Here is a 22,682-nt window from a genome sequence, read left to right as displayed (position 1 = left end):
GCTTCTCACCTTTTTGGAAGCTTTACTCTTGTTTTTCTCTACTGTAAGACTCTGTCTTTTTTCTGCTGATTTTCCTCTCCTCTCCTTTTTCTTGTGCCACCTCTTCTCCTCTTTCTCCTTTCCTGTTTTATGTCTTGGCTTGCCGCTGTTAATTTTGGACAACATGCCATCTAACTTTAGAAACTGCTCTGTATGCATTTTGTGCAATGTGGAGTATCCTTTTTCACCTGGGTTTTCAGATGAGAGTAAAAAAATATTCTCTGGTATGCAGGGTGAAGAATCATGGATAAAAAGCACAACTACTGAAAGTAATACGTTATCTTTTCATTGGCAGAACATCAAGAAAGATATGTTGATGTGCATTATGCAGAGGAAAGAAAGTGCTTCAAAGCTAAACAAACATTGCTCCTCTATTATTAAAGCATATGCACTGCAGTTATTATACAATAATCTAAGACAAGGAAAAGCAGTCGGCATAAATTGGTTTAACTTTAGCTGCATCATTTATGGTGTTATATCTTTTGTTAAAGCAATGTAATGAGTTTTTTTCAACCTGACACTGAGCAGTGAAATCCGAACCGAACACAGTTTTGCAAAAAGTAACAGGCACAGACAGTTTGAGGTATAATTTTTAATTTTTTCTTTCATTTATCCTCCAATAAAGTGGTTTTGGATAAAAAAGGTTAAGAGAGGTGTTTGTTTACAGCCTGCCAAGTTGACCTGATCCTCAGATCTATGCAAATAAATAGCTGAGGAGGTATGAATAAGAAAAGATGCTGACATTAAAATATCACTGTTAAAAAGTATAAATTATGATAATAATAATAATAAATAATACATTTAATTTGTATCTCACTTTTCATTCATAGTGAAACTCACAGTGCTGCAGTATTAATAATATAGAAGACACAACATAAAGAAAATAGTAATAAGATGAAAAAGCCTTCCTGAATATAAAAAGGTTCTTAGGCCTTTTTTACAAGAGTCTAGGGTCTGTGCTGCCCTCAGATGGTTAGGAAGGCTGTTCCACAACCGTGGAGCAGCAGAGCAGAAGGCTTTGTCCCCCATGGTGCGGAGCTTAGTACTGGGGGCCCCGAGGAGCAAGCTGCTGACAGATCTGAGGATGCGGGTGGAGGTTTGTGGTATGATCAGTAGATAGGGAGGCGCATGTCCATTGATGGATTTGAATGTGAGTAGCAGGACTTTGTAGTCAATCCTGAAGGAGACAGGGAGCCAGTGCAATGAAAACAGAATTGGTTTTACATATTGGTGTTTTCACACTCTCATCAGGATCTTGGCAGCACTGTTCTGAATGTACCGGAGCTTCTGGATGCTCCTGCCAGAGATCCCTGTGAAGAGTGCATTGCAGTAGTCCAGTCTTGAGGAGATAAAGGCATGGACAAGGAAGAGGTTTTGCATAGATGTCTTATATGGTCATCAAAAGTCAGCTGAGGGTCAAACCTAAGATTAATGAATGAGGAGGAAAGGGGGAGGTCCTGGCTGTCAAAGGTGAGATGAGGTATGGGGGATGACTGAATCTGGTGGGGAGTGCCAATAAGAAGAGCTTCAGTTCTGCTGCTGTTTAACTGGAGGAAATTTGTGCTCATCCAGGCCTTTATCTCCTTAAGACAGGTGCTGAAGCATGACATGGCTGCAGAAAGGCTTTGGGCAGTTTTGATGTACAGCTGGGTATCATCAGCATAGCAATGAAATTACATCCCATGTCTGGTGATGACACGTCCAACACCACAGAGCGATCTAGACCAGCATCCTTCCAGTCAGACATACTCAATCCTACCGCAAAGGTAGGACTGAAACCACTTAAGTGCAGTTGGGCACCAATGGTGGTGTGGAGGCGCTCTAAGATGATAGTGTGATCCACAGTGTCAAATGCAGCACTCAGGTCAAGGAGAATCAGGAGAGAAAGGGACCCTGCATCAACTGCTGTCAGCAGGTCATTCACAACCCTGAGCAGAGCTGTGTCAGAGCTGTGTGCTGAATGAAAACCTGACTGAATTTTTTAAATAGGTTTTTGTGTAGTTTTGGATGCCTTGTGGCATTTTAAACAAAAAGAAAAAGGATGAATTGCAACGACAATAGCATCAGTGATGTAGTTAATGATTTAGGTTCTGAACACCACATGCAGGAAGAAATATACATAGATATTAATGCAAATTTGAGTTTTACAAAACTGCTTCAATGTTCATAAAGTGGTGAAAAAGAAAGCAGTGAAAACCAGATGCATACAAAACTTCAATGGAATGGCCCCATTGGCCCTTGTCGCCATAATATAAATAAAAAATTATAGGCCATAACAAATTGTAAGCCATTCATTGGCATTAAAAAAATCTGTTTGTTAGGTCCTGTGATAGCATGTTAGCTTGTGAACATGGTTTGATACAAACCTTCAACAGTTGTCAATTATTGACAACTGACAACTGTTAGTTATTGGTCACACATGAAGGCAAAGAGTTGAGGACAGCTGTCTCCTGACTGAAATGATTTGACTTGTATTGCAGTTTACAATTTTTTGTGCCTATTTCTTTTACATATTATTTTTGCCTATGTTGTGTAGTATTTTTTAAATTAAGGTTCATTTTTCATAAATGCCAGTCTGGTGCTCTACATCCTCTTTAATAATAACTTTATTTGTCTGGCACCTTGCATGCAAAAAATATAGCTTTAAAGTGCTTTAAAAACAGGCCAAAACCAAAAATAAGTCAAATATCATATATGTCATAAGGCTTTATGTGTATAAACCCTTCATACACGTGGCTGCTGAAGTTACAGTGTTTGCCCTTAGCACAGTACTCAACAGCAGTCTGAGAACATGCCAAATGCAATTTCACTTGTAGCATACTAGCCTTACTTTCATGTAGCCTCTGGGGACCAGAGACCATGTGATTTCAAAGAAGACACAACGCAAGACTTTGGGATTTAAACAGAAAAAAAGGAGATAGTTTATTTGAAATGTACAAAAGCTATATACACACTCACACAAACCCACACACACTGAGCATAGTAAAAGTGGATGGTAGCATACACAGAAACATTTTAAAGGCTACTTAGAAATTCAGCAAACATAATAAAACTGAGGAATTTGCAGGGCTATTTTGCCAATCCTGTCCGAAACAGGATTTCAGATATCAAAGTCCGGGTCCCCTCCTGGACTCTCTGCAGTTCATCCAGAGCCCAGGGGATGTATGGGGTGCAGCGAAGGGGGGAGAGGGAGGGTGGTATGAATGTGTTAATTAGGGTTGGATCTCTACTGAGAACACACAGAGGTACTTGTATATTCTTTTAGAGAATGCTCCTCATCACACACTGGGGTCCCTGTGCCCTGATAGACTAACACAGATGCATATCCTTGTCCTTTTCAATCAATTACCCTTGTGAGATGAGACCGTGGAGAGTTAAAGCCTCTGATCCAGAGGGCAAAGGAGGAAATTTGATTTTACAGTGCCATCCCCAAGAGCTCAGACCATGATCAACAAGCACTTAGTATCTGTAGAACATAATGTTGTACAACCACTTGTTTAAACTAGGGCTGTCAAATTTCTGTCTAAATGTGATTAATTGCATTTTGAATTTCATCATATTCCATAAAAAAAACATACACTTCCACCATGTTAAACATAAGCAAAATTTGTTCAGACTAACAAATAATCCTTTATTCCAAAACCTAGGTGTAATTGAAACTCATGACATGGTACCACAATAGCACTTTTCTGCTTATTTCTTGCTGCAAAAGATTTGAATTAAGTGCACATATAAACTGCAATAGGAGTTAATATTTACAGTTTTTTTTAATAATAGGCATGGATCACTTTTTACATACATGGTTTGTTGTTGGGCTCGGACTAGGTTCACTAACTTCAGTGCTTTAAGCACCAGCATGTCATTGGTTATGAAATGAAAAGCTAAGACACTGTAGTTCTGTCATAATTTGCCTGCAAAAAAGTACATACATTGCTGTGTCTGTCCTTCTCAGTCATGTGATAGAGTTTTAAACCTAGTCACAAATAAAGAAATGCACCTTTCTTATTCCTTTTTACAACATTTTTTTACAGTGGGAGTTCCAGGTTAGGCAGGTTGCAAGTCTCTTCACTTATCTCACATATTGTATAGTACACATAGAAGGTAAAGCGAAGTGTAGCTTAGCCTATGAGAATATATTTTTGCAATTCCCATGGTTAGCATGAAGCAAAACACACACACACACACACAAAAACAAACAAACAAAAATGTTAATGATGTCATATTTTGGAAATTCAAATTGAGACATTCATGCATTATTCTTTTTGAATTAATAGTAGGTGTTCATATGTTACCTTTGACAGCCCTAGTTTAAATATCAAAAGTCTATAGCATAACTTAAAGCAAGTACCATACAGTATAATCTATAAACATGGTCTTCATAATAAAAAATATTATCTGTTATCTACATATCATGTCCATTTCCTGGTAAGTGTGTTTTCATATTGTACTCAGATGCTCAACCTTGATGTCCTCAGCAAGGCACTATGTGAACTGCTTTCAGTGCACCACTTTGTAAAGGGCTATTACACAGGGAAATACTGAATGGCAATTGTTTGTAGATGCATTTATATACCCTGGACTATCATATATTTGAAGCTAAAAAGTATGGCTTTTTAACAAATGATGATAGAAAATTGTCCTTAACCCTAGCTGTACTACTAACCTTATAATGTAACATATTATAATCTGAAACAAATATTACAAGATAAGCATATTACTATGGACAATGAAGGGAAAAAAGTATGAAATAGCCAGTTTTGCTTTGTTCAATCAGTGCTTTCTTGTGTAGTCCATATATTCCTGATGTAGAAATGGTTAATATTGGATGGATGATGAGGTGTTTGATTGCTCTCAACTTATCATGTTGAGGAACTTGCTTTCTTCAGCCAAGGCTGTGAGCATTGAGTTCATGTCACCGATGGCCATGTTGCCGATCCCTGCCGGTACAGATGCTAGGGTGACAGAATTGCGAGGGGTGGTGAGACGTGAGGAATTCTGGGAGAGGCTCTGCAGAAGGCCAGGACTCAGGGTGCCTGACATTAGGCTGGAGTGGTCCCCATCATCTAGCATGGTGTCAAAGTCAATCTGGGCATGCTCTGTGCCACCAGATCCACCAGTAGAAGAATCCACTGTACTGCTGGAGACCTGGTTGACTCCTGGTGAGGCCATGTTAGCTGCAGCAGTGTTGTTACTGGCTGGAGCCTGGCTGGCACAGGGGGACATGGGGACATCAAAGCTGGCAGAAGCTGGCTCAAACAAATGAATCTGACCTGTGTAAAACACAGCAGAGTTGGGATTCTCAGAGTTGCTATGGTGGGCTTCTGACCCACTGGGCCTCTTTGGACTTGCCTCTGAGGTGTCATTACCAAGGCTGGGACTCAAATCAGATGACTTGGGTATTCGGCTCGGTTGTATTATGCTTAACCCTGCGTGTTGTCTGGCACTAGACTTGGGCTCTGTGGGAGGCCTGGGATGTAACATTCCTCTGCCTCCATTATGAATATTGTGCTGCTGCTGTTGCTGTTGGGAGAGAACACTGCAATTTTGTTGCTGATCCACTTGGTTCGCATGAGAATACCCATCAGCCTGTGTCCTTGCTTTGTAACTTTGCAGTTCTGGGTCTGCCATACTGTTACGGGTAGGTCTCACACTAGTGCTCCCAGATATAGAATTCGGGATTGCCTCTTGGCCAAACCCTTGCTGAGGACTCATTTGCTCATTAAAGTTCACATTGCTGCATTGCCTCTGTTGCTGATGTTGCTGGTGGGAGATGTTCATCATCCTCTGGCTGTTGTGGTTTGCGTACCCCTGCATAGACATATTCTGACTCATAGGCCCTACCTGCTGGTTGCTGCCAAGGCCTTGACCCTGTGCCTGGAAGGAACCAAAGTTGTGCCTCTGCTGAACAACAGCTAGATTCCCCCTGAGAGGATGCTGCTGTTGTTTGGAGAGCTTGGCTGTGGTGTCCACAGTCCCCGAGCTCACCTCGTTCCACTGCACTGGCATATTATTCTTGTTCATGTTGGTTGATGGTACTGAGAAGGGCTGCTGGGAGCCACCAGGGCCCATCTGGCAGGATTGCATGTCCTGACCAGACTGAGTCATGGTGGCATCAGCCATTGCCATCCTTCTCTGTGCATAAAATGACGCTGGTGGGGCCATGCCTGTCTGGTAGCCCTGAGACTGGTTGTTGAAATGGTAGTCAGCTTGCCCCGAGTTGTGACCTGAGTTGCCAGTGTTCTGGGATCTGAGGTACTGCACCACGTCATCCGGAAGCACCATATCATCCTCCCCACTCTGCTCCCCCCCAATGATCATCCCATCTACTGCCATGTTCTCCATGGCAACATTCTCAGAAATGCTAGGTGGTCTGGGGGCGAATGGGTAGCGTTGCAGGCTACCATCAGAGCGAGTGTAGCCCTGCATAGCCAGTGTCTGGTGGCGTTCTGATGGACCATTCATGGGGTTCATGCTGTTCATGCTATTATAGCGCTGGACCCTAGGAAAAGAGAGAGGGTCTAGGGTGGGACGATGCACTGGGTCACTGGCACGACGTGGAAGGTTGGTGGGTACCTCATGGGGCATCATGCTGTGGTTGCCATATCCGATATCACTACATCTCCGGGGCACAGTTCCAGATGGTGGCTGATGGAATAGGTGTGATGAGCCTTCCTGGGAGTCACCGTAGAGAGCCATGCGGGTCCTCAGGCTCATTCGATCCATATTGGGGAGAGGAGTGGGTGGAGCTCCACCAATGGCAGCAGCATACTTTGCCTTGAGCCGATAATGCTGAGCTGGTGTCAGACTGAGAAGGCTTGGGAGACCTCCACCACCACCACCACTACCACCACCAGCACCTCCGCAGTGGCTGGCCTCACTGGAGCGTCGAGACAGATCAGTGGAGATTGGGTCATAGGAGTCAGCCGAACTGATATTGTTGTGACGGTTAGCACCAAACTGGGATGCCTCACTGGAGCGACGGCTGGAATAGCAGGGTGAAATACCAGACGAACGCCGACTCAATGTGTATGCTGAGCTCATGGTACTGGTGGTGCTGTCACGCCGCTCATTTAACTGGTTTAGCAGTGTCACTTCACACGAAGACAGGTCGCCGCCACGTTGGCCAGGGTAGGAACTACTGAAGTTACTCATCATGTTGGAGGTCTCCAGCAGGGAACCTGACAGATACAAGAGACATTTTTACATAATGACACCAACTAATAACATATTTGAATTGAATTAAAGTAAAGCACCTTAAATAACCTTCCACACTTACCGACTGCAGGTATGGGAGGCAGCTTCGTGCTGTTGCGTTGGCCCTGCGGTAGCTGCGGTGCAGAGTTGACCCAGGGACAGGAGTCTCTCACTGTCTTCAGCCTTTCCTTCTTGATGTTCTCCAGCTTGATGGTGATTGCACCACCGTGACTCACAGCTTTCCTGAACTGGAGCCCCACCCCAGCCTGCTGCCCCCCAGCGGAAACAGTGGAGTCAACCATGGGGCACTCATCCTGTGCACTGAGGTCCCCGAAGCTGCCCCCGCTGTGCAGGGCCATCTCTACCCCACTGTCGTTGTTGTTGGCGCTACTGAGAGGCGACGGCTCACTGCTACATGACGAGTGGCCACCAGGACTGGACTGATACGTCTGGAGGAGGACAGCAAGGAAGAATCTGATGTAAATACACTATAGAAGACATATTATAAGTGATGGTGGTCCATCATTAAGTTTTTCACTTGTAAATACATTTTCTGCAATACTGTGGTAACACTGATAGCTACTATTTGAGGCTGAGGCTGATGAAAATGTTATTAGTTTAGCAGGTACTTGGTCATGAACCAAAGTACTAGACAAAAGTAAATTTTGACCTTCAGATGGTGCTAGATAAAAGATTGGGGAATCAAAGTTAATACAATTCACCCTTAGGGGGACATGAATGTCTGTACAAAATTTCATGGCAATCCATCCAATATTAATAATTCAGTCTGGACCAAAGCAGTGAACCAACCGACCAACACTGCCATCCCAAAAATCACAAAATAGGTGAAATTTAAAAATAGAAATGAATAGAATAAAACAATAAAAGATATAAGCTCATGCCAAGTTCAGAAAACTTCATTATATATTCTTCAATATTAAATAATTACCAGAGTTAAAAAATTCTGATTGTAATGGTGTTTTGTAATAAGTAATGTAGGCCTACAGTTCCATAATCTCATTAATTATGGATGAGTTTTGATTTATTTACAACAAGAAAACAAGTGGATAATAGATGAGTTCTGTGAGCAACAATCCAGCAGCAACAGTAATTCAAACTGGCCCAAAATGAACTAAAGTCTTGATCACAGCTTGATGCTGGCACTATTTGTTCAGCACACATGCTAAAACAGTCCCAGCCCTTGAATATTAATGTTACAATGACTTTTATCATCGGCCGACAGCAGAGGCTACTGCCAGTTACTGTGTGTGTCTCTGTGCATGCATTTGTGTGTGTCCCATATACAAAGGAGCACATTTTCAATCTGTGAAAATGGATTATCATGCAAAAAAGGCTATTTTCCATAATGCAAGAGGTGGAATGCAACGGTGTAGCGTGAAACACAAGGACACATTTGCACATTCCCCATGCTGAGTTGCAATGAGACAGAGAGACAGTTTGAGTGCTCACCTCAGTGAAGTCTGTCCATTAGGAAGGTTATAAGAGAAAGAGAGAAGCAAGTTCAAGCAACGACCAAAGAGGTGTGTTAGGAAGGACGCAGGCAGTAACTCAGAGTCTCAGAGCAATGTTAGTAAAGTGGGAAAACAGTGAGAAAATAAGTGTGTGCCTCTCTTTGTTGGTTCCTAAACATACAAAGCCATGCATGCAATTCTTTGATCGAGTTATATTAACAGGTGATATTGATCATTTGGAGTGCTAAAAGTGCTACAATTCCTTCAAGGTGCAGTTAATCGAGTTTAAAGTCAATAACAATGAATTTCCTGCACACAAATCTTTTCATGAAGTATAAAAGAGGTTTGTGTGGGATGATTTTTAAACGAAAGCGATAAGGACTCACCATAGAGTTCTCAGTCTTGATAGATTTGACTTGTAGGCAGTCTTCCACCCCTCTAGAGGTGCTGTTGGCTTCAATCTTGCCGTCCACGCCTCTCGCACCGTGCTTGGAATTCGCCTCATTCTCTCCATTGCCTTTTGGTGGCTGCAGTCTCGGAGGAGCATCGCTTCGTTGTTTCTTGGTCACGTGGGCTTCGGGTCCGTGGACTGTCTTAACGTGCTTCCTGAGAGAGCTGGGGTCCGTGTAGCGCTTGGTACAGCCTGGGATCTTACACACATATGGTTTCTGCCAAGAGGGATTTAACACAACTCTTAATGTGGAAGAAAAGAATTGAGATTCGACCTCAGATGTAAATCAAAAATATTAGGCTCATCATCGAAAAACCACAACATTTGAAAATTTTATTTTTCAGAATGCATCTTGGCTTATGTGAGACATACATAAATTATAATTGAAGAATACCAATTACAGAGTCTTTGCAACTAGCAAACAGACAAATATAAGGACCTAAATGAATACAAGATGAGATGATGACAGGAGTAATAAGAGTAAATCAGTGGATTGATGTGAGTGTGTGAACATACCTCGTTAGAGTGTGTGCGGTTCTGGTGTTTGGCCCGATCTGAGGCGTTGGAGAAGGCCTTGTTGCAGCCTTCATGTTCACACACATAAGGCTTCTCCCCAGTGTGGGACCTGAGGTGGGTCTTGAGGTTCTCCAGGCGAGAGTAAGCTTTCGAGCAGCCCTCAAACTGCAGACAGATAGATAGATAAACAGTGAGTGCTGTGTTATTTTGTCCGCAGCTGGTTAGAGAAAAGAGAAAAGAGCTGGGCAACACACACAAAAAAAAGCTGTGTGTGTTTCAGTTTTCAAATGTAATCTACTCTTGGACTCTTGCCCACCTACTGTGGCGTGCCACACAAAAGCAAAGCCCGGCTACACTTTGGTAAAAAGGGCTATTATGCGAAATATCTAAACTAAGTGTGAGGTGTGGTAGAGCTCTTTGTCTAGTGTGCTTTGTTGAGACAAAGAGAAGTCTGTGTTTAGCCTTTGTATTCACTTGTACTGTACAAGCTATAATTTGGTATTCCTTCAGAGCAGTCACTGTGAACGTAATTGGCTTTGAAATTAAAAGAGAATCAAATTAGAGTAGCTCAGAAATCGGATATAAAAGTCTGAAGATTCTCCCTTAAAAGATGAGACTGAAGGGGAGTTAGATGATGCACGTGGGATTTGTGCAGAGAATATACAGCGAGGTCTTAATGTGGACCCATGGCCCCCTGCATGCCTGCAGATTTTAATTACAGCCCCACACTGTCAATCAGCTTTCTTAACTTTCTCCTTCACAAGTCATCTGTTTTAATGCATTCACAAGATCCTGTGAACAAGCTTTGAAGCCTAAGAAAACAGGCCCTCAACTTTATCTTCACACAGCAAACGAAGGCTTCAATAAAACCCCTGTGATTTATCAACATGAGAAATAGAGCCCGTCCTCCAAAGAAAAAACAACACTAGAGGTTGTAATGTCAGTCGCCAAATACGACCTATAGTTACGTTTGAGTGACAGATGCCATCTAGTGACCAAAGGATAATGACCTGGAGAAGTGGTGCAGCTCAGATGACGTCTATATAAGGTGACAAATTTCCATTTTCGGAGGTGGCGGGTTGGGTGGCCGGTTAGATCCTTACTTGCAAAAAGTGGACTTTGCTGCAGGAGACTGCTGTTCGCTTCCTGTTTCCAACCACGAGTTGGGACAGTTTTTTTAAGAACCGTAACTATGATTGTTGTGGTGTTTACTGTTGCTATGACGACAAAGGTTGCCTAACTTTAAGGAAATAGTAACTAACCCTAACCCTAACCCTACCCTAACCCTACCCTAACCCCTAACCCTACCCTAACCTAACCCCTAACCCTACCCTAACCCTAACCCCTAACCGACACCATGTTTCAAGTGATCAAGTGGTTTGAACCCAAACCATGATCTTTCCTTAACCCTAACCAAGTGGTGTTTGTGCCTAAACCTAACCAGACCTACAGTGTTGTCACATCATAAAACAATTATTTTTTTAAAAGTTATTTGTAACGGTTTTGGAAAGCACAGACAAATGATGTTGTGTTGCTGATGACTGCTGATAAGGGTGTCAGATCAGAAAACCATATGTCATTCTGGAGTGCATGTACAAATGACCTATGTGGTTGTTTAATTTGGAGGACTTAATGGAAAAATATCACTGTTGATACAAACACACACACAAAAAAAAAATAAATCAGATGAACTTTTTTTTTTTTTTTAAGTATTTTTTTCGGAGGCACACAGAAGGGCTGAAAGGTAGAGACTGCATGTTATATCTGAGTTACAGTTCTAGTAGTTGGTTAACTATTTAACCAATAAGTTAACTCACTCCACTAATGTTACACATCATAAAGGTCAATTTAGCAAGACAAGACAGACAGTTGAATAATGTCTTCTGAGACTCTGGAGGAGCTTTGTAAAATAAATAACGCTAGTCTAGACAAAAATAGTATATCTTTTCCCCTGCTGCTTTGTTTTTCACCGTTCTTTTAATAACATTTTGAAAGTCTCTTGCAAGTGTAATACTAAAAGGTGTAATACTAAACTGCTAGAGTGCCCCTTTCAATACAGCGGTCAGACAATAAGTGAGTCAGTGAGTCTGCTGATCTTGTGCTTGGTGAGTCAGTTAAACAGCTAGTTACTAACAGTGCATCACAGTGTTTCACGGGGGATACGAGGGCTCTTACTGTGCATTTATGCGGCTTCTCTCCTGTGTGTCTCCTCATGTGGACCACCAGCATGTACTGGGCCTTGAAGGGTTTCTGCTCCCGTGAACACTCCTCCCAGCGACACACAAACTCCTTCTTCTCACCGTGGATGTGGTCGTTGTTGATGTGCTGTGGAGACCAATTCAACTCACGTCAGTTATCGCAATAATATAAACGAGTCAGCAAATTCTTCTCTTTTTCCCACCAGAAGAATCTCTCTCTCTCACACACATGTGTCCATGCATACGTGCACAAACACACACACACACACATTGTGAGTGACGGTGCCATCCATTATAGCTGACAGTTATTATGCATCTGTCAACAGGAGACAAAAAAACTATAAAAGCACTGTGTCTTCTTTTTCAGGCTGTGTGTCAGTATGCTTCTTCAGAGGAAAGGAACTTCCTCAGCTCCCAGTAAAAGTGATCAGGAAGAGGAATTTGTAACAGCTTTGTTAGTTATCTCCCATTGTCCTTACTTTTAACAAATCAGGAAGTCAGTGAGGGGACGTAAAAAGTTTCCTGTGTGATGTTTAAACTTAAATTGATGTATTAGTCTACTACTTTCAGACAAATCAAATCACACTCGGTTTGAACAATCCGTGATAGAGAGGGAAACCTAAAAAATATGTGAAATAAAATTTTCTTTCCCCCAGGATTCTCTTGAAATGATCTGTCTACGCTGCAAAATTATACATCTTACTGTAATTCCAGCATGATTTCCACCTTGTAGGAACTCCTCATGTTTAAAGAATTTCTTGTCTTGTTGAAATGAATAATTTGCACTACTGGAGAAGGAGACAGTCAGTAACTCCTACTACAATGTGTAGACATGCAAGAGAATGACATATTACCCAGAGTACCTTCAAAGTTTCTTAATAATGCCCTCAGACACAACAGGTTTGATTGAACTAAAATGACATGTATTGCAGACAAACACACACACAATGTTGTTTCTGAACAGACACACACTTTAAAAACTCCCATCCTGTGCACCACATGCAAATATCCAACACACCCAGAGGAACCACTTCATTTCCTGAGGACATCCAGGCCCACAATGCTCCACTTATGTGGCCACTTCTTCACCAGCGAAAAAGCTCGGTGGTTGACGATTTTTGCTGAGATCTATTTTGGGTTGAAGGAGGAGGAATGGAAACAAGTGTGTGGCCCAGCGGAGGCCTCTATTTTCAGGTTACACACTAGTGTGAATCCATAATTTGGGGGCTCTTGAAACAGGATTACTTTGGTTAAGCAGAAGCCAGAAAAACCCACAGGTGTGTTTTTTTTTTCTGCTGATATTGTGAGAACCTTGTGTGAAACCCTGGACATGCTTAGGGAGATGCTGTCAAGGGTGTTTTTTTTTTGTAGAAGAAATGGTTATATTTCTGGTTGGTTTTCATAATATGGATAGAAAGCGGTGGTCCGGTGAGGATTTAAGAATGCGTTGGCCTCACATTGTCCATCTACACCCTCGATCAAACCAACAACCCTCCGCTAGTCGACTCGCTATTCCTGGCAAGCTCTCACAGAGTTTTGCGGCTAGGGAGGTGGAGCTGGGGCAAAAGTTCTTAAAGGTAACTCTGGTCCTGACTTGCAGCAACCCATATTGACCCCCTCCAACCCCCCCTCTCCCATCACTCTCTGGGTCTGTGGACTTGACACATGCCCCTCCTACTACAGCTCTGAGATGACTGACAGCCAGTCAGAAAATGGAAAGCAAGAAGAGTTGGGCTGGAAAAGGGAAGGGTGGGGGGGGGGAGCATGAGATTCTAAAAATCCAGAGCTGCTGGCATGACGATGGATTTATGGCCAGCCCTCTGGGCTTCAGGGGTTGTGGGTGTTGCTGGGAGTGAAAGGTTAGGGGTTAGGGGTCACGGGGCTGAGGGGTTTGGGGGGGGCGGGGGGGGGGGCACAGCTGCAGGGTGTGGGCTTGAATTTGGTGAGAGACGGCAGGCTCATTAACGTTGCACGTGTCAACCCAACAGGAAAGGATCAGTTACTGGACAGCTTTCTGACCAGACTCAATCAGCATGAATTTAATGAGTTGCAGAAGAGTTATTTGAACTTTTTTTTTTTTTTTTAACACAGTATGTCAGATTTTTTACTTTCACCACAGCGAAGCAAATCGATAATGCCGATGGAAATCAACGGCTTCCAGAAAAATGAGATGAAACATGTCAGCAAAATGCTCGACATCGTGTTTGCTGTTCTAACTTTTGTATCTTCAAAGTGGAATTTTACAGTTTTATGGCCTATACACTTTTTTTTTTTTTCTGTCAGTGGGCTGTCATAAAAAACAGTGCGACTGAGTTTGTCATTCAATAAATCTCTACAATTGCTTCAAGGTCACATGCAGAGCGAGCCAAGAGGCCTGCTACTCACATGAACGAGTTGGTCCTGGGTGTCGTACTCTTTTGTACAGCCCTCCCAGTGGCAGTTGGTCTCATATATGGCCTCAGGCTCCTGTTTACACTCGTCTTTATCCAGATCCTCACTCAGGTCTAAGATCCCTCCACCATGGTCCTGGAGAAAGAGGACGGGATAGGCATAACTTACAAACAGTACACATCCATCCATTTAAGTGTATAAATGATTAGAGAGAGAAATGCAAATACAGACTGCATCTTTTACCTGGATCTGTGGTCAATACATTAGAAAAGCATTCTGCACTATTTTGCATCTCTCTTATCTTATCTTACTTCTTAATCCTAATGAGTTGGTTGGTTGATCTCAATGCGTGACAACACCTCTTGTCATTGATCAAAGCTGCATTTTTATTCACTCCCTATAATCAATTAGAGACAAATTAGCAGCTTACAGTTAAAGGAGGATCTGTTTTCCCACTGTGAGTAGCTGGAGCTGTGATAGAGATGTCTAAGTTATAAAATAAGAAGAATCTGAGCAGTTGGTTGGAATTTTGAAGATCCAAAAGTAAATTCTACTTAAAAAACTTAAAACTAAAGTTGTGTTTTATGTTTTTGTTTTCCAGAATTTCAGATTCCTACTTACGTTCTGAATTTTTTAAATATCATACCTGAGAGGACGGTGAGATGGGCAGCGGACCCTCTGCTTCCGTTTTAACCTTTGACCTCTTGGTGGTCAGTGGGTTGACTGTGCTGCTCACTGCTGGGTCTCCGCCAGCGTTCTGAAGGACAGATAAGACAGAGACACGGTGAAACAGGAGGAGACAAAAGTTTTTGCAAGTCTGTCAAAGTGACACACGATTGTTATGATTTTCAGAAGCAGAGACAATCAGAGTCTAAGCAAACAAAAAGTGGTTTTAAATTTGTCTCCTTTTATCCAAATATCTATCCACTGACCCACCGACCCACTCATTCATAACCTATCAGTGAATCATTCAATTAATCCTAACACATGACGTTCGTCCACCCGCGCATCCATTAGCCCTCGCGTTCCTTCTTCACCTATTCATTTCACCATCCAATTCAATTTATTAAAACCACCAGATTCCACTCAGTTGACACTACTTCTTTCCGCACCGCAGGGAGCGGCAGAGGGGAATCAGATAACTAAGCCGCAGAGATACCACGCAATTGTTTTTGGCTCGATAGTTTGTTGCACAGAGATGTGAGGAGTCCCGTTTGCGCCAGGCACCGGATCCCATAAGTCAGACTAGGACCCGCCGCCGAGACTAAACAATTTAGACTGCTTTATGATCGCCAAAGCCGCAAGGAAATATGAAAGAAGAGGAGTTATTACCCTCATACTGAGGGGGGGGAAGGCAGCGGGGTCGGGGGTGGGGGTTGGGGAGGGAGGGGGGGGGGGGGGGGGGGGGGGCTTTGATCTGCCGACAGATTCTGAACACGACGGAGAGACAAAGACACAGAAGGCCTGTTAAAGCTCTAATGGAGACGAAAAGAAAGGAAAGATATAAAATGTAAAGCAGCTGATAGATGTGTGTGTGTATATTGAGGTTCACTGGAGGGGGTCTCCTAATCCCACCCAGACTCTACAGTGCAGTTCAGCATTTGTGCAAGGCCTCGATGATTCATTCAGCTGGCTGGAAACCAAAAGGGAAACATGGTTCTGATCACTGTTGAATTGCAGCTGAATGTGTGTTTGTGCACATGTGTGTGTGTGTGTGTGTGTGAATGTGGCCCGTGTCTTTGTGTGTGTGTGTGTGTGTGTGTGTGTGAGGAGTGGATATATACTCTTTTGGATCCTTTTCGGTGTGTGTCAGTAGACTGCATCTCTCAGTGAAACGCTGTGCTGACACAGAGCTGGAGGCAGCTGATAACAGTGTGAGGTGGAGTGATTCACTGAGTGGGAAGTTTACATTATGAGTGGCTGTGGAGTATACAGTGGGCTGATAAAGAGAGACAGAGGAGACAGTAGGAAGTAAGACAGATGGAACTTAGAGGGAAACTCCTGTGTATTTCTAACCTCAGGAAGAATTTAAAATAAAGACAACAAGTTCTTTTTTTGGACCGTTTGTCGGACAAAACAAGCAGGTTTTTACGACGTCACCTCTGGCTCTGTGAACTTTTCCTTTATACTTCAAGCTGTAGCAAATACATACATACATAAATCAGGCATGTAGATCATCATTAGTTTCAGATGGATTTTGAATAGCTGCTTTTATGTGACATTTCTGTGGGATGAGCTGACAGCGTGCACAAAATGACAATAGCAAAAACGTTTTTAGGTACAGTATGTGCTTAAATCCTTAAACAATGAACAAAGAATAAAGTCGGTGATTTTGTCATTTTCTTCCATTGTTGTGTCTCACTGTTAAATGACAAAGATGGCGATAAGCATGGATGAGACTGACGCTGCTGTTGGTTTACAGAAATAGCAACTCTCTGGATCAAGTTTTGCATATTTTGTGAAAATTCAAGTGTATGCATCTTAACATCTGTTCACAGTTTAAGCAGAAAACATCACCTCTGTTACGTGCAAGTTAGAAATCATCTGTCTGGAAGTTATTTGAGGATGCCTCAGTCTATTCCACACACACACACATCCATAAAAATGGTATCAAAGGTAATAAAGATGGAAAGAAAAAAAATGTGTATGCACTTAAAATTGCAAATGTACAAATCTTCCAATTCCCACCTGGTTTGCCTCAGAGTTGGAGCTGTTGTGGGAGGTGGTCATAGGTGAAGCCGTCAGGGGGTGTTGGCGGGCCGAGAAAGAGGACGGCGACGGTTGAATGAGAGGAGGCGTGTGGCCGAAGGCGTTCAGACCTCTCTGCTGGGACAACAGCTGCTGGTACGCCACCGGGTTGATGGGGTGAGGGAAGCTGAACGAGGGGCTGGGTGAGAGGGAAACGAAAATGCTTATCTCATGGAAAATATGAACGGAGATTTGTGTCTGCTGGGTAATATCCAATAACTGAATCTGGTACATTTGAATGACTTTCACCTCATTTGCATCAAAATTCATTCATTGTTGATTTTGGTCTTTTTGTGGGATTTGTTGACAAAAACAGAAAATATCTCCAGCCTTATCCTTAAACATGCTGAACAAACATCTGTAAAACATGTGCTACCTATTTTTGTCCTACAGCTGACTGAGAACCAGGCTGCTTGGCTGTTAGCATTATATATATATATATAAAAAAAGGGCTGATGGGACAATGTCTGCACAAAACAAACCCAAACATTTCTACCGGCTGAATGCACTCATTTGCAGTTCAGGGTTCAACAAATGAGAACCTTAAACTGCTCATTTTTCAGGAGCTTGACATGTAGTTGCTAAAAACAGATTTCTAAATTTGTCATTCTCATGGTTTTTTAATGGCCTTCAATGGGAAGTTAGGTCAATCTTCACATAAGTCGGTGCAAATGTGATTATGTCTTTAAAGGTTTGTGTTTTACTGGGTACAGTAATAGTTTTAAAAGGAGAGTACTTTATTGTCAGTGGTAATTCTGCATTGTTAGATGTCAGTAAAGGTTAGTGAAAGAAGAAGCTTCTTTGTCATCAACTGTTTTGGCCACAGATGTAATCATGTGGTCATTTACATACCTGATCCCTCCGACTGAAAGGTGCCCATAGGAGCTGCTGGCGGCCGAGCTGGAGCGGGAGTTGTTGATGTAGGCGACCAGGGAGTTGGGCGAGGTGCGGATCATGGTCTGCAGGTCGATGCTGGCGTCTGACAGCGGAGAGATGGATAGCGCCCTCTTCCTGCTCAGTCGGGGCGTCAGCCGTGGGCTTGAGAAACGTGATACTGGACACAAAAAACACACAATGTCAGACATTTTTGGTATTGCTATCTCAACGGGCGACTTCAAAAGAAATCAGAATATGACGTCTGACGTGCAGCCTTTAGAAACTTTCGGGCACTGTAGTCGTTCCTCGCAGTTAACTAGATTGGAGAACTAATGTACAAATTCCTTGTGCTTCCATTAAATCTCTGCCTGGCCTCAATAGAAACCAGCAGTTACGCTGAACCATGTTAGAAGAAACATTCAGCCCTGAGTACTCTAGTGGAGGTCACATCCATGCTAAGCTACACTATATCTCCGGCATCTCTCTCACACACACAGCTCCCCTATTTAACATTCGCATCCTCTTATGCATAATGAATCGCCCCCAATCATTCTCAGTAATTACCGTGATAGCAATCTCTTTCAGACCGCTGTACTTGGGCAAGTTAAATGGAGGCAATTTAAACAAATTGATCTTAGAATACCATTAAAAAGAACAAGACTGACTCACAAAAGGTAGGGTTCATGACCTGCTGCTAAACCTGGTTGTTGCACTGTTTTCTTATTCTCGTAGAAAGGAGAACAAGAAAATAACAAGGTGGACTACTTTCCCATGCACTGGAGGAGCAGGATATTTATTTTTCCATACGTATTGTTCAAGTGTATTTATTTCTTTTAAATTTCAGAGGCATGTAACTCCCTACTTCCACAGAGACAGAGACAGATCACTTGTTTGGGACCAACAGGTGCTGGTTTGCAGTGTGAAGGGACAAAGAGCAGGACTGGTTTGTGCACATGTGTAATTGGGTCTTACAGCAGACATCATCAGAGGCGCGAGAGGCAGGAAACTCATAATAGGCACATCACAACTCACCTAAGCACATGCATGGTGACCTGACACACTCACACATTTGCTGCATGTCAACTTCACTGCTGTCAATATGTAGCCAATCCGTGACTCTTGGCTGGTGGAACTCACAAACCCTCGAGCCAAATGAATCCAGGCACCGCCATAATCACCGTGCCAGACCTACAGCCATAAACCAGGGTCTTACTTCCAAAAGTATTATGTTTGGAGGTGGCGAGTCGTAAAGCAAAGGCATATGCACTTAGTTAAAAGGCCCCCTGGAACTTCAGACGGCAGACGACAGTAGTTGGGGGCTTATGAAAAAAAAAAAAAAAGACTGGTGGAAATGATAGAGATGTGTATGAAAGAGCTGGCAAAAACAACAAACGGTCCTCAGGAATGTGCCTCTCTGCGGCTAATAAATAAATGTGTCATCTTTCATTAGCTGCTATAGAGCGGTGGGGATGGAGTAAAGAAGGCAGACGGTAGTGGAGGAACAGAAAAAAAAAAAGCGTAGAGGGTGAAGAAGCAGGCGGTCCTCCACTTGGGAATATGGGTCGTCATGAATGAGGAGTTCATTCTGATAAGCTATGTGCTGCTCCACACGGGTCGTGCAGCTGCTTGAATTTGCTATTTTTGCAGAGAGCCAAGCTAGCTGCTTTGCCAACAGATTTAATGGGAGATAGGTGTATTAATATTCCGCTTTATAAAGCAGGAAACAGGCCTCACAGCCTGGTGGCCTGGTAGCCTGGCGCCAGCCTCACCCCTCTGGGCACCGTGCCCAAAACACCTCCATCTCCAAACCACCTCCTCAATCTATACATCAACCTCAGCTCAGGACTCTCAATGAGTCCAGCAACAAAGCTTCTTGTCCACATGCTAAACAAGTGGACAAGCTTTAGCTAGGTGTTATGTCAAAGGATGTTATTGGTCTAACCTAATTTTACCTGGAATAAATTTCCTACATGCACACACACACACAACTCTCACCACTTGGCAAAAAGGAGTGTTTTATAGGTGGCGGCTATAATTGAAAGGGTGAGCATGTTCCGGCGGGGAGTGAGAAAACAGATGTTGCACAGGCCGTGGCGGCGCAGCAGTGTGTGGTAATATGGCACGGTGCGCTACAGTATGTGTGCGTGTACGTATGTGTGTCTACATGTGTGCCATTGCTCTGTGGGACTGCAGTATGGGTTGGTTGTAATTGTGGCACCTGGATTTATATAGAGAGTCATAATTACAGGCGCTCCAGTGCAAATTGATATAGCAAAGAAAAAAAAATATATTAAAGGGGATGGGAGTGACGAGTGTGTATGTGTGAGTGATTATTTTAAGTATTTGCCCTCGCTGTTTTAACTGACATGGCTTTGTGGAAAATGAAAACACTTTAATTGAAGGGTTGAGAAAATCCTCAGAACACAGCTAGCGCTCAGTGTCATCCTGGCCCCTAAGCACATGGCGGGTCACTGTAAAGCTCTGCAAAGAATTGGTATGAAGCCTTTTCTCCCATTACAGTAACTCTAAAACTGGGGCTGTGGGGTCTTAACACTGCATTGAGAAAATGCATCTGAACAAATTAGCACTTTTAGACAAAAAAATTAAATAAAATCTGAAACTTACAACTTCAAATTTGTGTTCAAGGTTCCCTTTATGAGCGAAATCATTTCTAGTTTCCACTCCTTTTAGAATTCAGTGGCCTCTCTTGGGGTTAACAGAGACAGTGAACTTATTAGACAGTAGAGTTACGCCAACAGAATGATGAGCAGTCTAATTTGGATTGCAGCTGAGTTGGATACAGAAACGGCGCCAAGAGTTTAGTTCGACGCCAACACATTATCAAATATTTGGTGAGAAATGCAAATCTCACAACATCCTTGACAATGTAAACAAACTGTCTCTGCTAAAAGCAAAATGTGTTTGAGTTTACAAGAATATTAGAATCTGTATTTGTCGTTGGAGATGTTTTAGTGTACAGTATGTGTCTCCTTTTATCTTCTATGATATATTAGGTATATGACCTATACCCAATGTCAGGGAGGGGATTTACCATATATCTACCTAAAAATAGCCAGAGATGTGTTATCAGTGTCCATGTTGCAGAGTAAGGCTGTAGCCAATTATGCTACAATCTCTCATGTAATCTATGGCACACTGGAGACTTTTATTCTGTGACTTTAGCCTTTACATTAGTGGTAGAGAGTGGTAGATAGAGGGGTATGAAATAGATAAGTAGAGTGACAGAAACAGTAGCTAGCTTATTCTGCACAAGTGCGACTACATATTTGATTTATTACATTAATTAAACTTTGTCACCAGCTAGAGGGAGCAACGTTAGCTGATGATGTTACTCTGGTGGCTGTCCATATTGTTGGTGACACCCTCCTGTCAATACTGTTGATGAATGCAGCTCAAGCTGCTGTTACCACTGTATCAAGCTCTCTTGACAAGCAGGCGGTCTTTTGGATGTGTTTTGATTTGTGAAATCTGCCAAAATCTACTTGAATACATAGGCCATGTAGTTAGAGGGAGTGGGGGGATGGTGTTGGTGCATCCCTTGGTGATGTAGACAAGTGCAAGCATGGGTTTGTGTGCACATAGAGATGGAAGCCACAGTAAACCAAGAGACCACTACACCACTGGTAAAAAAAATCTTTGCACAACATGTTAGCAGCATTGCTAATGTAAGGCAGTCAGAGTGGTTTTGCTGGTGAATGTGTCAGCTTTAAAGAGATAAATTACAGTGGAGTTGATTAGCGAAAATTCCTTGCACATGATTGTTGGCTTTAGTTTGGATCTGGCTAATGGATTTTCAAAATTCTTCTTTTAAACCATCATCTTTCTTAATGTACTTTACAAACAAATTCAATCAGCTGACACCATATGTGTCATCCATTTGGCTGTGAGTGTATAATCTTTGGTGTGTCCCCCTTGACCTTATCTGGGGTGAATCAGGTCTCGGCTAACTCCCCCCTCCATGATGAACAGGAGCTGCTCTACTCTGGACACTCCTCCCCCGCCCAACACACCGCAGTTTGAGTTTTTGCCAGCAGGGCCCCAGGCCTCCACATCTTCAGCCAGCCAAGCCAACCCCCGGGGCAGCTGGAGTGGGAAAATGTTTATTTTCCCTGCTAAATCTCACTAATACTAACACTGTGAATTTTATTAGCGAGGAGCTCGCGCTGAATCCTCTATGAGCCCCCAGTGTCCAGCCAAAAGCCGCCGTTGTGTTTGCTAGTGTGTTTACGCACACACTTCCACCCATGTGCTCATGAACCAACATATAGTTAAGTGTTTGTGTATGCAGTCTGAGGGGACCGACCCCCTCACGCCCCCACCTCCTCCACCACCACATCAGTACACAAATCTATCTCCCTCTCTCCCTCTGCTGCATCAACACTAAAATCTCTTTTTCCTTGGGGTGGCAGACATTTACTTTGGCCGCTGCTTTTGTCGTGGGAGATTCAACGTTTTTCCCGCAAGCCGCTCTGATATTTCTCTGCCCACCCACCCCTTACATACCTGCTCACTCATATATAAACAGTTTTCTGAATGCCTCCCAGTGTGAAATATCATAATGTGACTTTATTTACACTTACAGTAATGATGGTGTACCCAATGCTAATGCTAATCATACTTAAATGTCTTTTCGGTAATGTTGGAATCGGTGTTTCCTTCTATCGGGGTTGAAAGACTGAGACCAGCTTTCTGTGTACTGTAACAACTACAGGTTTTACTTTGGTAGTCTCGGGAACTGAGTGAGGAAATATTGCCTGGATCATCCTCTAGCTGCCT

At 42.9% G+C, this 22,682-nt stretch overlaps 1 protein-coding gene across 1 annotated transcript in view; it reads right to left on the bottom strand.

The window, feature by feature from the left end:
* Positions 1-2,951: 2,951 nt before the first annotated feature.
* The window catches only part of gli2a (GLI family zinc finger 2a), an 89,894-nt gene continuing 70,163 nt past the window's right edge, over positions 2,952-22,682 (bottom strand). The window contains exons 6-14 of the mRNA XM_042426900.1: positions 17,862-18,063; positions 16,950-17,148; positions 14,908-15,018; positions 14,256-14,396; positions 11,848-11,997; positions 9,673-9,837; positions 9,092-9,373; positions 7,316-7,682; positions 2,952-7,217 (exon numbers count right to left, since the gene is read on the bottom strand). Of these exons, the coding sequence (XP_042282834.1) occupies positions 4,891-7,217; positions 7,316-7,682; positions 9,092-9,373; positions 9,673-9,837; positions 11,848-11,997; positions 14,256-14,396; positions 14,908-15,018; positions 16,950-17,148; positions 17,862-18,063 (3,944 nt within the window). The 3' untranslated portion in view covers positions 2,952-4,890. The remainder of the gene's footprint in view (positions 7,218-7,315; positions 7,683-9,091; positions 9,374-9,672; positions 9,838-11,847; positions 11,998-14,255; positions 14,397-14,907; positions 15,019-16,949; positions 17,149-17,861; positions 18,064-22,682) is intronic.

The sequence above is a fragment of the Thunnus maccoyii genome, chromosome 11 (genome assembly GCF_910596095.1).
Source record: "Thunnus maccoyii chromosome 11, fThuMac1.1, whole genome shotgun sequence".
Taxonomy (NCBI): Eukaryota; Metazoa; Chordata; class Actinopteri; order Scombriformes; family Scombridae; genus Thunnus; species Thunnus maccoyii.
This window is presented reverse-complemented; position numbering and strand designations above follow the sequence as displayed.